Source organism: Mytilus trossulus, chromosome 3, assembly GCF_036588685.1.
Source record: "Mytilus trossulus isolate FHL-02 chromosome 3, PNRI_Mtr1.1.1.hap1, whole genome shotgun sequence".
NCBI lineage: Eukaryota > Metazoa > Mollusca > Bivalvia > Mytilida > Mytilidae > Mytilus > Mytilus trossulus.
This window is the reverse complement of record NC_086375.1, coordinates 63,843,483-63,858,198: the sequence shown is the minus strand read 5'-3', so window position 1 is coordinate 63,858,198 and position 14,716 is coordinate 63,843,483. Positions and strand designations below refer to the sequence as shown.

The window sequence follows — 14,716 nt, the reverse complement described above, 5'->3', positions numbered from 1 at the left end:
TAGTACAGGAATTACTTTCATCACGATAGTTATAACATGAATAGCAGGACAAATCGCGAAGTAAAACATTCCGTTAACTGGTATTAAGTCTTTTAATATTAGTGATTGCACCTTACTGAAGTGACGACTGTAAAGGATCTATTTCGGAGAACTCCCGTTACATAAATTTCAATTCGAATTTTACATTTTGTGATGCGGCTCCTCATGGTAAATAATCCCATTTTAAACACAGTAAGTTCTTTGAAAATTTAATACTTTGAACACATTTAATAGCTCCATAGATTTTACACATTTATTCTGTGTTCCCCTACTTTCTTAATTAACTCAAATGGTTAAGCTCAGTCCTTTGTTTATCATAGAAAAGTGTCAAATATCACTACACAGAGAATTTTTGTTTACACGTGACTTTTGAGTTGTTCCTCATTTCAAGGCGCATTAGGGATGTTGTCCCAATTATCAAGAACATTAATTGAAACTTAAGCACATGTTACGGAAATTAGCGATTTATGATGTTTTCAGACGTGTGGACAAATTGGCTACCGTTTTCTAATGTGTGGAAGCACTTTATTCCTTTAAGACCCAAATATATTATAGTTAATAAGAAAAGAATCTTGGCATTTTTTGCTCTTCGTGTATCTAACTTTTGTTTTGATCAATTATAAAAAAATATGCGTTAACTGCTTTGAAATATCAACTTGGACAAAATAGCTATTGTTTGAAAAACGAATGTGTAGAGAAGATTTTATTGAACCAGCAATATTTGAACTCACATGAGGCAAATATTTGTACCCTTATCGGCTTCCGTAAAAAAGACATGCTACATACCCATTTTTTGGCATTACATCCATCAAAAGTTGGATTCGAATTACCAAATGATTATTTAATTCTTCCACGTGGAATTCTGCTTCTTCAATAAATCCATTGATTTGAAATTAAATGTATAAAATTGTTTTAATCAATTTATGATAAACGAATAATTTGGTCCCTGCTGTAACACATTTTCTGATTAAAAACTATAACGTTTATTAAATCCGCGACTTCACTTTGACCACAAGAATAACGGACCAAATAAGAAATATATACAATCTATAAGTAGATGTGTATGTGGTGCTATAGAAACTACAGCGCACTAACTTGTTGCACTGCCCCCGCTTTCACGTTATGCGTGAACAGCATTTTTATAATATCAATATAATACATTTTTGGTCGGAAGAAATCTTGCTACACGGTTCAACGGACTTCAGCTACGAACAAAACATTGAAATATTCTTGGCAGTTCAAACATTTATACTCAGTAGCAAAAGATTTGCCATATGATAGCACACATCTTGTTCAACAAGTAATACTTATATCTATAATTGTGTCCGTTCAGAAACATACACTTTATTATTCCGATGTTTCTATTTTTTTCTTCTTTCTTGTGTGTCACAAATATGTTTCTTTTCTTCTTTCCATCTAGTGTAACATTGTTATTTTTTATAACATTTTAACCTTTGAGTATTAAAATATGAAATGTTCTTATTAGGAAACGGATTAATATAAGCTAAGAGCTTGTTTCTGGATCCTATTAATTATTTCACTTGTATTATTATGTAAATGCCTATGTATGTACCTGAATATAATTAATAAAATATGTTTACACTATAAGTAGAACCTAAAGCAACACATCATCATCAAATAAAGCAAAAGGAAAATTTAAGATACTAAGTAGAAGCTGATGTGGCGTCCCGTTTTTCATAAACATGATATGTAAATGGCCATGTGAATCTTTTATATCAAATTTAAAAAAAATAGTAATCGGTTAATATTAATTTTTGAATTAAGTGAGAACGTGTTTGTATATTGAAAACAAGCGTAAACTTAAAGTGGCACTAGCTGTCAAATTCATTGTAACCGATTTGACTCAAATTCTCATATTTGGTTTATAACAATGTAAAACATTTATCCAAACTATCAAAAGTCTAAAATAAACAGTTTACAGAGCATGGGGTAGATAATATATAGGTTCGTTTCGTGTGTATTTTAGTCCAGACGCCATCTAATTAACTATCGATTTGACCTCAGATGACCATATAAGCGATGTAAAAAAAATAAAGATACGAATAGATTAAAACAACACGTGCAATTGCATTTTTATAGGTCTGTTTGATTTTATTTTATAGATTAAAAAAAGATGTTTCTAATTGTTTTTAACCATATAAGAATGATTTTATGTGCATCGAATTAGTAATCAAATGATTTACCGTAGTTTCACTTTCATTGTTGACATTCTTTTTATTTAAATAACCAGTACACGTACAATGCATGCGTTGTCAATCTCTAGCTAGGGGTTAACTTGAAGTTCACATGAATACCGGTTAGAATGATGATGACGTTTTCACTTGCAAGCGAATCAGTCAAAAATTATGTTTAATCGCTTATTTCAACAAAATTAAAGGAAATTGATTGCTAAAAGCAAATTATTATTTCATTATTCCAATTTGATTAATGATTGATCTAAAAAAAAATCATACTTTATTTTTTTATATATATCGTAGCTAGTGCCCCTTTAAGGTAAAATAATTTAAAAATGAATGCACAAAAAAATACCTAACGTTTGCGTGTTCTAGTCCTTGCTTGGGGCATTTTACTGAGAACAAACAAGGGACTGACAGATTATCTCACCCATGAATATGCTTGTTTATATTTTCAAGCAAATCTGTGAAATTTTATGTAATTGATTTCAGTGAAATAAGTAATCTGTTAGATTCTATATGTTTAAAATTACAAACGACTGGTGATTTTAAATGGCGAAATGTACAATAATCTCACAAACATGTATATAAGTATGTTGAACAATTTGCTTTAAAATACCTTATCAAAACTGAAAAGTACCCACAAGGACTACATTCTAATTTGTTCCCTTGTTTTGAAATTAAAGATTACCTTGAACAATTGGAGATAACTCAGATTACCTTTAACAATAATTGTAATTTTAGGATCTAAGCGCAGACAACTCTTGATCGATAGGAATTTTCATTTTGATATTTTAGTGGTACTTCATGTTTCAACTGTTTTTTATTTTCTTTCTGAGATTTTTTTTGTACTTTTATTTTTGTTTTTATTAATGTTAGGGGAAGAAAGAGAGAGAGGTATATATTTATAAGATAACCTAAGTTCTTAGATATCTGCTACATGTACGTCCTAGCGTTTTTGGAATTTAGATTGTTTGGTGTTAGGCTTGTTCGGACTGTCATACATAAACTGAGAGGTCTAAGACAACTGATATCATCTTGTCATTTTATTTGCTCTTCGAACAATTTTTAAGTCTTACTCATTTCCTTTAAATGTTTACTTGGCCAATGATGTAATATGTAATGCTCTTGACACTGCATGGATATTCATCTTATTATTTAAATACTAGTATGCATGTTTTATACTGTACATGTTTATCCTGAATAGTGTAATAACACTTAATTCAGGTAGTTATATGACTTTCAAACAGTAGTTGCCTCTTTATCACAGACTTCTAATCGCCACTATACGCAAATGCTCTTTACAAAGTTAGTAATTTTAAATGGTAAAATATTATGTTCCTCTCTTCTCTCGGGGTCTATTTTCCCCTTTTCTACAGATAAAGAAATAATTGTCTCTCGTTCTTCAAATGCGAACAGCAACAGTACACACACTAGGTCGAGGCAACTCATGGGGACGATTCATTCTCTGAGCGTACCTGTAGTTAGCACGTATGTAACGACATGACTTATCACAATTATCTGTAAATTTACTTTTTACAAAACTTTGTATTCATTCAAATAAAAGCTTGCCTCATAAACCAAAGAGAAACTGAATTATAGATATATAGAAATATGACCGAGTACAATTATCCATGTAACTTTAAACCAGAAATTTAAAAAAAAAAGGTATCCAACGTCGAATTCGAATAGCGGCGACACAAGTTATAGTTGCACTGAATGAATATGACTTTTAATTTAGAAGGAACTTTTAATACACTATATATATTGAGCATATGAACCTTAATCCTCTTTTCTTTTTACTCTTAAAATATCTAGAACAATAACCGCAGTATTAAATGACCCTTTGTAGCAATATCCGTTTATAAAATACATAAATATTGTATATTTTATAATTGTTCATAATGATCGAGATAACAAAAAATCTTAAATTCTGTCTTGGATTTCTGATAGTAGGATTTCTGATTCACTTTGCTGCTTTCGCTATGCCTTTTTGGAACTTCTTTGAGGAAAACGACTTGATGGGAACACAATCTTTTAGACTAATAAGTATAGGCCTATGGCAAGCTTGTTTTAAAATGGGAGGCAAATACTGGTGCCAAGGATACACAGGTAAACACTTCCTTTGTATTAGAAAAAATCGGACTGAGAAAAATAAACCATGCACAAGAAGGTCAATTCTATTGCAAGAATCAAACACAACTTAAATAGTGGAGTTTTGTCGTATTTTATGTTTTGTTCAGTTACTGTCTCATTTACTCGTTCCGAGTGTGCACAGTTATTTCGTATCTAAAATAGTATTTTACGATTTGTTGTACTTCTTTTCGGACAAATTATATCAAAATTATAGAAAACCTAATCGGCTCTAACTCAAAATATGGACAATTAATGTTAAGGGGGTAAATCTTTTGACACTTTCCGAAGTGCTAGTTTTAACATTTTTCGGCTGGACCAAATCACTACTTTACTTTAAAATTCATGACCCAAACTTTATACAGTGTTATAAAATGGTACTAGTAAGTAATTACTCAACACACCGTCCACACTAGTGACCATACGATAACTGTGTACTCAGACCATATACCTTTGTACATACACTTTTCTTTTCAATTATTATACTTTTTTATGCTGTTATCATAATAATTGTTAGAATACTTATCCATATATATGAAAAGTTTGGTAAACATATTACCTTTACGAGGTTTTGATGTAATAGGCTTGATAGACGTATTGGTAAACAATATGATATGACATTAACGCTATCCTTAACTTGGAAAAAGGATACTAGCAAAACATACAGTAAAACCAGCACGTTTCAAATATTGTATGATTGGTGTCTAATTGGACAAATACCAACCTTTCTGTTATACTATAGCCATGTCTCCTGTTAAAAACAAGAAGAGCGTTTTGAGTGATAAATTGAAAAAAAAATAGAATATTGAATAGTTGATGAATTGTAAGAGTAAAAGAAATCCCCGTCCGATGAACGTCATCACAGATTCTGCAAAAAAAATGTATGTCATTAAGAAAAGTTTACAGGACAAATAATAACATAGATAATTTATAGACCTCTCAAATACAGCCATCATATTCAGATTAGTCATGAATTCCATGATAAGTCACAAAAATCGTCTTCTCTTTTGTTTTATACTGACCACATCATCATATTTCTTAACCCACTAAAAAATTGTAACAAAGACAACTTTCAATGAAGCTTTTTCAATGAGACGAAATTAAAACTAAAGGATCGGTCGCCATAAAACTCCACTTCATTGATGGAATAAAAAAAAAACAAGATATAGATACTAAATTAAAGTCTAGTTAGTGTTCATTGTTTTAGGAGGAGTCATCAACATTTACACCCAAGTTCTTCCTGTGTATTGTATATAATTGTGTCTTTGCTGAACAATCAAAAACGTCTTCCGCACTTGTCATTTTACGTTTTTTAAAAGTATTCAGCGGAAACATTATACAACTTACAAACATTTTAAGTGAGTCAGATAAGAGTTCAAATTTTAAAGTCTTCTTTAATATATCAATTATATCTGTATATATAATGTTCCGGACCATAAGCGTATTTGTTTTTTTATTGAGTTTAGCCTTCCAATTGATATTTTATAGTGTGTTTTTCTATATTGTTATGTTATACTATTGTTTCCACACACAGTCATTTCCATCATTTGTAAGATCTTGGAGCTTTGTATTAGAGCCAGAATTGAGGGTACACTAAATAAACATCAAAACAAGCTTCAGAAAGGTTTCACTAAAGGTGCATCCTCTATTAATATTGTTCTTCTCATCTCTGAAGCAATTAATGAAGCCAAAGATAAAAATGAGTGTCTTATTCTAATAACTCTGGATGCAGAAAAAGCTTTTGACGTGGTAGACCATATACACCTATTTTGGAAATTATATCATCAAGGAATTAATGGAGCTTCATGGTTACTTATTAAGGAACTATATAACAAGACAACTACACAAGTTAAATCTCAAGGATACATCTCGGAAACATTTGTAAATGAGCAGGGAGTCAAACAAGGAGGAATTCTCTCTGCCAATTTTTACAAGGCCTATAATAAAAATATCCTTGATACTCTTGAATCCACAAACATAGGAATTAAAATTGGAACGAATTATGTGGGTTGCCCAACGTGCGCAGATGACATAATGCTATGTGCTGGCTCAGAACATGATGCCTCAACCCAACTCCGCATCATTGAAAACTGTACCAAAAACGATCGGGTAAAGATAAACAGCAAAAAAACTGAAATTCTAATGATTAACAAGAAGAATAAAGATACAAATCTTCAACTTTTTAATGAAAATATAGACGAAAAGCAAAACATCAAACATTTAGGAATTGAAAGGCAAGAGAAAAATAATCCAAATGTAGAGAAAAGACTCTCTGCTGCAAGAGCTACAATGTATTCACTATTAGGTGCTGGATTACATGGAATAAATGGTATAAATCCTCTATTATCTTATAAGCTATGGCGGACTTACGTTATAACAAGAATGCTTTATGGAATTGAAATTCTCAACATTACTAAAACTGATATCCAAAAATTAGAAGCTTTTCAGAAAAAATCATTTAAGCAAATTCTATCTTTACCACAAAGAACTGCAGATGCTGCTATCTATATCTTGCTCGGAGCTGAATCCATTGAGCAACTTGTACATAAAGCTGTCATTTCCTTATTTCTTAGAATATCGAAAGATCCCAACTCAATCGAGTGTAAAATTGGAATTATACAGCTAGCTACAAAAGATGATAAATCAAATAGTTGGTACATAAATGTGGACAAAACTCTCAAATCTTATGATCTTCCATCCGCACATGAGATTATACTAAATCCGGAGAAAAATTGGAAAAGATTGACTCATGATGTCATAGACCAAACCTGGAAAAATAGATGGACCGAAACTGCTAGAAGTAAATCAACGCTCAAATATATGGAAGTAAACAATTGGAACTTTAAAAAACCAAACTTCTGTTGGAGCAGTGTCAGAGATCATAAAAGAGATGTTAGCAAAGGGATAATAAAATCCAGGATACTTACAGGAACTTACAAAACCCAAAGTATTACCAACCGATTTGACGTTAGAAAATCTGCAGAATGCAAATTATGCATGGTAGGACCTGAAGATTATAAACATTTTCTAATCGAGTGTGAAAGTCTGAGTTCTGTGAGAAAAATTCATCACAATAGACTGAAATGCCTACTAGAGGATAATCAAATACCCTATTGCAGTATAATTGATTCTGATGAGGATCTTCTCGAATTCTTGATTGACTGTTCTAGGAACGAACTTATAACTGTGTCTCAGCAGAGAGATTTAGAACGAATCTGCAAAGACTGGATCTATGCATTGCATGCTAAAAGAACCCAACTTTTGGAAAGCAAATGAACAATCAGTTGAGTTCTGAGTTTAACTTGCAAGTGGCTGTCAGTCGTGGGAATGTAACATATAAGAAGTATTAAACTACTATCTCTATATACTTAATTAAATTCTAGGTGATATAGCTGAGTACTACATAGTTAAACCATAACTAGAGAATATGAATGTTAATTACCCCTGTAAATAATCTTGTAGATCCAAATTGTATTGACAAATTTTACTGTTTTACATAAAACTAATTTTTACAAGTTTCTTTTTATTCGTATCCTTTACCATTTTAGATTTTAAATACATATATATAATTTAATTATGAAACCATATGCTAGCCCATAAAATTTAACCCATTATTAGTACGGATTAGTAGTTCCTTTCAATTTCCTTTGTTAAGAGAAAGTTAAACAACTGATAAGATATTATTTTTATCCATTTTAAAATTTTAAGATGTATAGTGTACATACAAGTTCCTGTTTTTAACTAATTTTTAGTTATATCCTATTCTAACTCTGTTACTATTATTTTAAATTTTAACTAGTAGATAAGATTTTAAATAACGCAATTTTTAAAATAAACAAAATTTTTAAATGCGGTGACCCTGCAGATAGGGTGGACTTCCTGAAGAAGAAGAAGTTTCAGAAAAGGGAGAAGGTTTGATATGATTAAAATGTTTAATCCCGCTACAAATGTTTGCACCTGTCCTATTAGTCAGGAATCTGATGTACAATAGTTGTCGTCTGTTTATGTAGATCATACGTGTTTCTTGTTTTTATATAGATTAGACCGTTGATTTTCGGTTGGAATGGTTTTACACTAGCAATGTTTGGGGCCTTTTTTAACTTGCTATTCGATGTAAGAAGTGTTGAAGGCCGTACCTTGGCCTATACTGATTTATTTTTATAAATTGTCATTTGGATGGAGAGTTGTCTTATATTGGCACTCATGCCATATCTTCCTATATCTATATATCGAAACAGTATTGTTTGTTAACACATGACAGAGGCAAAATTCCTTTGATCTTACTGTGGTATAATCTGGATAATGCACGGGTCAGGTGTGCATTAACTACTTCAATAATTGCACAGGTCACGTGAACTTCACGTCCTTGACAGATGTTTATTGTACAGTACTTTGCGTTTGTTGATTCCATTGCTACTACAGATATTTGTTTTTCTCCATTTTGTAAGAAATATCAAGTGGATACATGTATCTATACTCGGACATAAAAATCAGTCACTTGATAAAACATCAGAATAGAAAACTCACAAAACGAATGTAGTAGCATTACAATCAACACAATACAAGTCTAAATAAGATAAAGAACACAGGTTGATTTAATACTAAAATTATTTTTCCATCAATATAAAAAAAAATGTCATTAAAAAAAAAAAATGAAAATAAAAATCATCGACATCTTCCTATTATAGTCTTGATATGTAAGATATCAGTGTCACAACATGACACAATGAAAACTAAAAAAAAAACCCGCTTTTTCATACATTTCTATGTACGGCTTAAAAACAACTTAAAATAACAATTCAGTGTTAAAAATTGAAAACAAAATCTGTGAGGTTCACATCTTCGTTACAAAATTGAACACGCAGTTTTGAAAAGAGCTGTTACTTGGCAATCCCCGATATTTTCCTTCTGGTTTTGAAACATTAAATGCATTTTCTGTATTTTCAATATTAACTTGCTCAGGAAGGATTGCACGAGTATCGGTTAATGGTTTGGGATCCTCAAGTTTTATCTGCTTATTAGATGGATTCAAAATGTTAGAGACATCTTTTAGCATAGAATCCGCAGGTCTTTTGTAGGTACGAACAGCCTTTTCACTCCTGTGACCTGTTCTATCCATTATCATCTGCTCACTGACTCCTGCTTGGTACAATCTAGTTGCAAGTGTTCTTTTCCCCGAGTGGTTACTAAAATTCCCCTTTAATTCTCCCTTTTGGCATATTGTCTTCATGAGTGACCCTAATCTATTAGCACCCAGTATGTGGTCAAACTTAACAGAACCATCTGATAAAACAGGTCTACGATAAAAAGGACTGCTAACCGATTTATCAATTTCGTATATTGCATTCATATACATCTGATACGATTTTAGGGTCTGACAATCCTTCTCTAAATATTGTCAGACAGATTTTGGTGCAATATAGCGATGGCGTAGCCCTCCATTATACGTTTTATTATCCTTACCCCGGAATTCAATATAGTTTCCGTTATCATCTTCTCCTAATTGTATTTGAGAAATTTGCAGATTACGGTGTTCGTCACGACCACGTAGACCAAAATATTTACAGTTGTAGAAAAAAACAGTATGCAATTAAACTTTCGGATGAATGATTACCAAACACAGACTTGTCCCACAATATTTCTTCCTGTTCAACTGAAATTGGATCTGCTTGTTTAACATTTATACCATACCCATCTGATGTTAATTTCTTCATCTGTGCATCAAGTATTTGTCTAAACCTCAGAAATCTGTCATCAGACTAGTTCAAAAAGTTAAGATTAGAAACACCGTGTGACCGCATTCCTCTTAGAAGTCCAGTTACAAGAAGATAAAGTGTTTTCGCTGGATATTTCTCTCCATTCTTTTTCCGAACTTCTACTACAAATTTTCCTAAAATGCTGTTAATATCTTGAACAGACAAATCCTTCAGGTTTGGTATAATTAAACCACCACCAATTTTAGAATTCTTCCAGTCTTCATAGACATTAACTGCCCATTTTGTGGCTTTTTTTGTGTTTCTGTTCTCAGCATCTTCAATAAGTGTATCAATTTCATTGTCTGTCATTTCTGCAAACCTTGATTCGACTCCTTGTTCCTGATCTTTAGGTTCTTCATCCTAAAATGAGATAATATCACATAATTCAACACATGGCAGAGGCAAAATCCGGCAGTGGCAAATATTTCATGAATGTTCCGGATGAGAACAATTAAACAATAAAACTAGTCGGAAGTTTCCGTAAATGATTATATCAAGGGTCTAAGTAGCAGATCCAGAACTTTTTATTTAAGGGGGAGGGCTGACTGACCTAAAAGGAGGGGGCGTGCGTCATGCTTCAGTGATTCCCTATATAATTAACCATTTTTTTCCACAAAACAGGGACCAGGGACTCCATCCCTTGGATCCGTCTATGGGTTCACACCTCAAATCATGCAATAATGGGTCTGAGCGTGGCAGATAATTCTAAAAAAAAGACGTACCTTGACATTTTGGATCTTTCCGTTTTCCGAAGGAACTTGCAACCATAGATCTAAGTCTAGTCCTAGGTCAAATGAAACAGCTGAGGTGTTGATTAAATCTCCAGATGCATTCTCATCCATCACATTACTAGGAAACTCTCCAAAAAAGTCCTCTATATTTACATTTCTAAGTTCCATTTCATCCTCCAATGTTTCTAATACTTGTGATAAGATCATATCATCCTCCGATAATTCATGATGAAATCCATCCATTTCAACGTCTTGTTGGGCGGATGTGATTTATGCGGGAAAATTGTTGACGTCATGTGTTAAAACAGTTATTGGCCAATCAAATCGGTATATGTTTTAATTTGCACAGCACGAGATGACCCATGAACTCCTTCGTCGTTCGGGTTAAACAGGGTCACTCGAGCTGTGCAAATTAAATCCCGTATACCGACTTGCTTGGTCAATAACTATAACTTATATTTGTTTTGTGTGTACTTTGATTTAAACCGTCGTCATAGAGTTTTTCCTGTTTTTGTTTTATTATATATATCTTTGTACAGCTTTAAGTTTACTAGTAAACATAACAAGTGCTGCAGTAATGACCTTTCGAAAACCGTTCTTTTTAAATAGTGTAACCCGCCACATGGCAAGTTTATGCATACGTCTAGTAGAATCATTTTCATAACAGCGTGGACAACCGAAATGATTATGCTGGTAATTATACTGAATCATTTATCTTAACCTTGTGTTTGTCATCGTCTATCAATAACAGTGATGCTACACTCACTCAGTCTGCCACTGTGGATTTAGATATAATTAAAAAGTAAAGTAGATGCAGGTGCACGAGAAAAAAAGAAGGTTTAAGTTTTCAACATATAATTCAACACACAAGGTTGAGTCCTCTGCTAGTTTTTCGTATTAATTCATTTAGGCGTTTATAACCTTTGGCCACCCCAGAGTTTCAATGTGATATGACAAATGGGTGTTACGGACAAAAGTTCATAGAATCTGACCAAGTCAATTGATGACATGCGCGCACCAAGAATTCTATCTTTAGACAGTGGTTGTAATTAGTCGTATCTTAAAGTGGAATTAGCTACGAAATATGAAAAAAATAGAATACGGATATTGTTTGGTTCAAGAAATTGGTTGTTCGTGTATTGCTCGTATTCAGTAATTAAAATGACAGTCATGTCAACATTGAAAGTGAACTAAAGGTAAATCATTTAAAATAATTTTATACAGGTAAAAACGTTAATAAACTTTTAATCAATAACATAAAACCAAACAGACTTAGACAAATCCGACTGCACGAGGTCGCTATCTACTTTTATTTATGTTTCTATGGGGTTATGTGACCGTCGACAGTCTTCGGAAGTCATCTCGATAGTTTATAAGATGGCGTCTAGACGAAAATACACACGTAATTCTGATATATTTTATCGAGCAAATGCATTGTTTTACTGTTTATTTCAGATTCTTGGATATACGTTTTTTTAAGTTTCGGTTTACAATTTTTTCGCTAATATCTTTTCATTGAGTCCTGATCTTTTTATGTGCGAACGGTATTATAATGATTACTTTTTGACGGTACTGTTCTATGTGTAGGCTCGTTCAAGCCATCACGATTTCTTGAAAATTCAAAAATAATGGACTTTGTCCAATATATAATAACAACGAAATCATTGTGGTCTCGGACCTAAGACATTGTAAATTTTTGGGGCATATATATAAAACAAAAAAATGTAGTTTTCGGCAGATGAAATAACAATGAACCGGTCTTTACATCGAATAATAGACAATTTCAGATTAATACAGGTTGCCTTTTCACGAAATCAGTTTAATTTTGGCCATTTTTCACATAATCTATGTTTCTTTGTCATTTTCACGAGAACAGTGTAAATTGGCCATTTCTCACGAAACTAGTGTGACTTGGCCATTTATAATACGACTGTCCAGACTTAGAAGCTATCTAATCATTTGTTCTTATTGTTGTCTGATGGATAAAATGATTGGCATTCCGTGAACTAAGACTGACTTACTTTACTTACATCTTGTCTAGACTAAGGTCAGTTCAGAGTATGACATGTGTTTTTGTTTATTTCAGCGTACAGTGGTTTTGCAGTAGTCCGGTTATTTGAGTGTTTATCATTAGTTGGATATGTAACCAGTATAGTGTTGTTTATAGTATATCACCAGTTTCCAGTGTATGGCACCAGGATATTTATTGCTAACGTAGCAGCAATTGTTACAACAGGTATTTCAGTATGAAAAGTACCATTTCTGTTAACAGGGGTCCCGAAAGTTTATTATTTTCTGATTCAAAAATCTGTTTTCAATTAAAATATGAATTATTCTGATTGTTCATTATTTAAATGCTATACCAGTTATAATTGACAACGAAGATAGTCGTATTATTTTTTTTTTTATATTTTAGATGCTTTGTTACCTGTAGCCGAATGTATTTCTTTGATTTACTTCTTTTGTTAATCTAATAAAATAGTATAAATAATCAAATCAGAATATTATAATTTATTTGTTTTCAGTTGTGACATCTGTTCTTGGTATTCTATGCTGGGCGACTGGATGTGGAACAACTGTGCAGCATAACTTGTCACTATCATTCGCTCTAGTAGTTATTTCGCTGATATTCCCAATATTATCTGTTTGGTGTCTTGTGATAGAACGAATCACCCAAGTAGAGAAAATACGAAGAAACAGTTTAGCACAATCAGAAAAAACTATAGATTTGATTTAATAAACTCATGTGCGCAAGATTTGTAAAAAAAATGCTTTTGAAAAGTTCGCAGTTTATAATTTAATCAACCATCCAATATAATTGTTTTACTGTAACGAAGGTTCGAGATACTTGTATCAACTTTACTTTACATTGTACATGCATGGTATCGTCACGTATAATTTTCATGTAATAATGTATAATCATATCATATTGACTGACAAAGAAGAAGGTTTGACGAGGTCTAACTCTGAAATTTTGTTTCTTAATTGTTTAAACACCAGCAACAGTAAAATAATTTGATATATTCAATGATGGGTGCTCAATTTCCATAGATGAGCAGATTCAAGACAGCAGTATCTTGTGTAGACTAGCACTAGAAGACAATTAATGACGAAAACGAGCAGAAATTTTTGCCGAACATCAGTCCACCAATTAATAAAAAATATTAGCTTTTAAAGTTATCTTATTTATTTTGGTTAAAACTTTTAAGTAATTTTCCTTAATACATGTATTAAAATATAGTTTGGCTTGATATAGACTATGTACCAACACAATTGTTTCCGTTCAGTTCTAAAAATGAATATCGAAGTGTTCAAAGTACACAGATGCCTTAGTCGCACATTCATTTTCTTTATTCAGTGAACTGTGAAATTGGAGGTCAAAACTTTAATTTGGCAATAAAAATAGAAGATCATATCATGGGAAACACGGAACTAAGTTTCAAGTTAATTTTACTTCAACTATATAAAAAAAACTACCTTGACCAAAAACTTTAACCAAAAGCAGGACATGCGGACGAACGAAAGAACGGTACGACGCACAGACCGAACAAAATAATGTCCCTAGTTGCGACATGAAATACATGTTCCCTTGTCACCATATTACGGTGTTTATATATCTCAACTTGTACGATTCGCTCGTGTATGTAACAATGTTTTAGATTTTAACGAGAGAAATTTATGTATTACTGAAAAATTATTACACCAGGGTTTTCGATATCACAAACTAGTCAAAACATTTACTAAATTTTATCATCGGTATAAAGACATCATTCGTAAATATAGCTCAACATGCAGACTTCTTATACGTTCAGGTATTTCACATCCATTTTCTTTTGGAAATATTCTTTATAAAGCACAAAGG

General features: G+C 32.2%; 2 protein-coding genes across 2 annotated transcripts; one reads left to right on the top strand and one right to left on the bottom strand.

The window, feature by feature from the left end:
- Positions 1-4,124: 4,124 nt before the first annotated feature.
- Positions 4,125-14,023, top strand: LOC134709632 (uncharacterized). The gene is made up of 3 exons (XM_063569782.1): positions 4,125-4,346; positions 12,941-13,090; positions 13,380-14,023. The coding sequence occupies exons 1-3, from the start codon at positions 4,139-4,141 to the stop codon at positions 13,589-13,591; spliced, it is 570 nt and encodes a 189-aa protein (XP_063425852.1). The 5' UTR covers positions 4,125-4,138; the 3' UTR covers positions 13,592-14,023.
- On the bottom strand, positions 9,106-11,147 carry LOC134709630 (uncharacterized). The gene is made up of 2 exons (XM_063569780.1): positions 10,846-11,147; positions 9,106-10,483 (listed from the first exon to the last, which is right to left on the bottom strand). Exons 1-2 carry the CDS (start codon positions 11,095-11,097, stop codon positions 10,127-10,129), a joined length of 609 nt encoding a protein of 202 aa, XP_063425850.1. The 5' UTR covers positions 11,098-11,147; the 3' UTR covers positions 9,106-10,126.
- Positions 14,024-14,716: the final 693 nt, after the last annotated feature.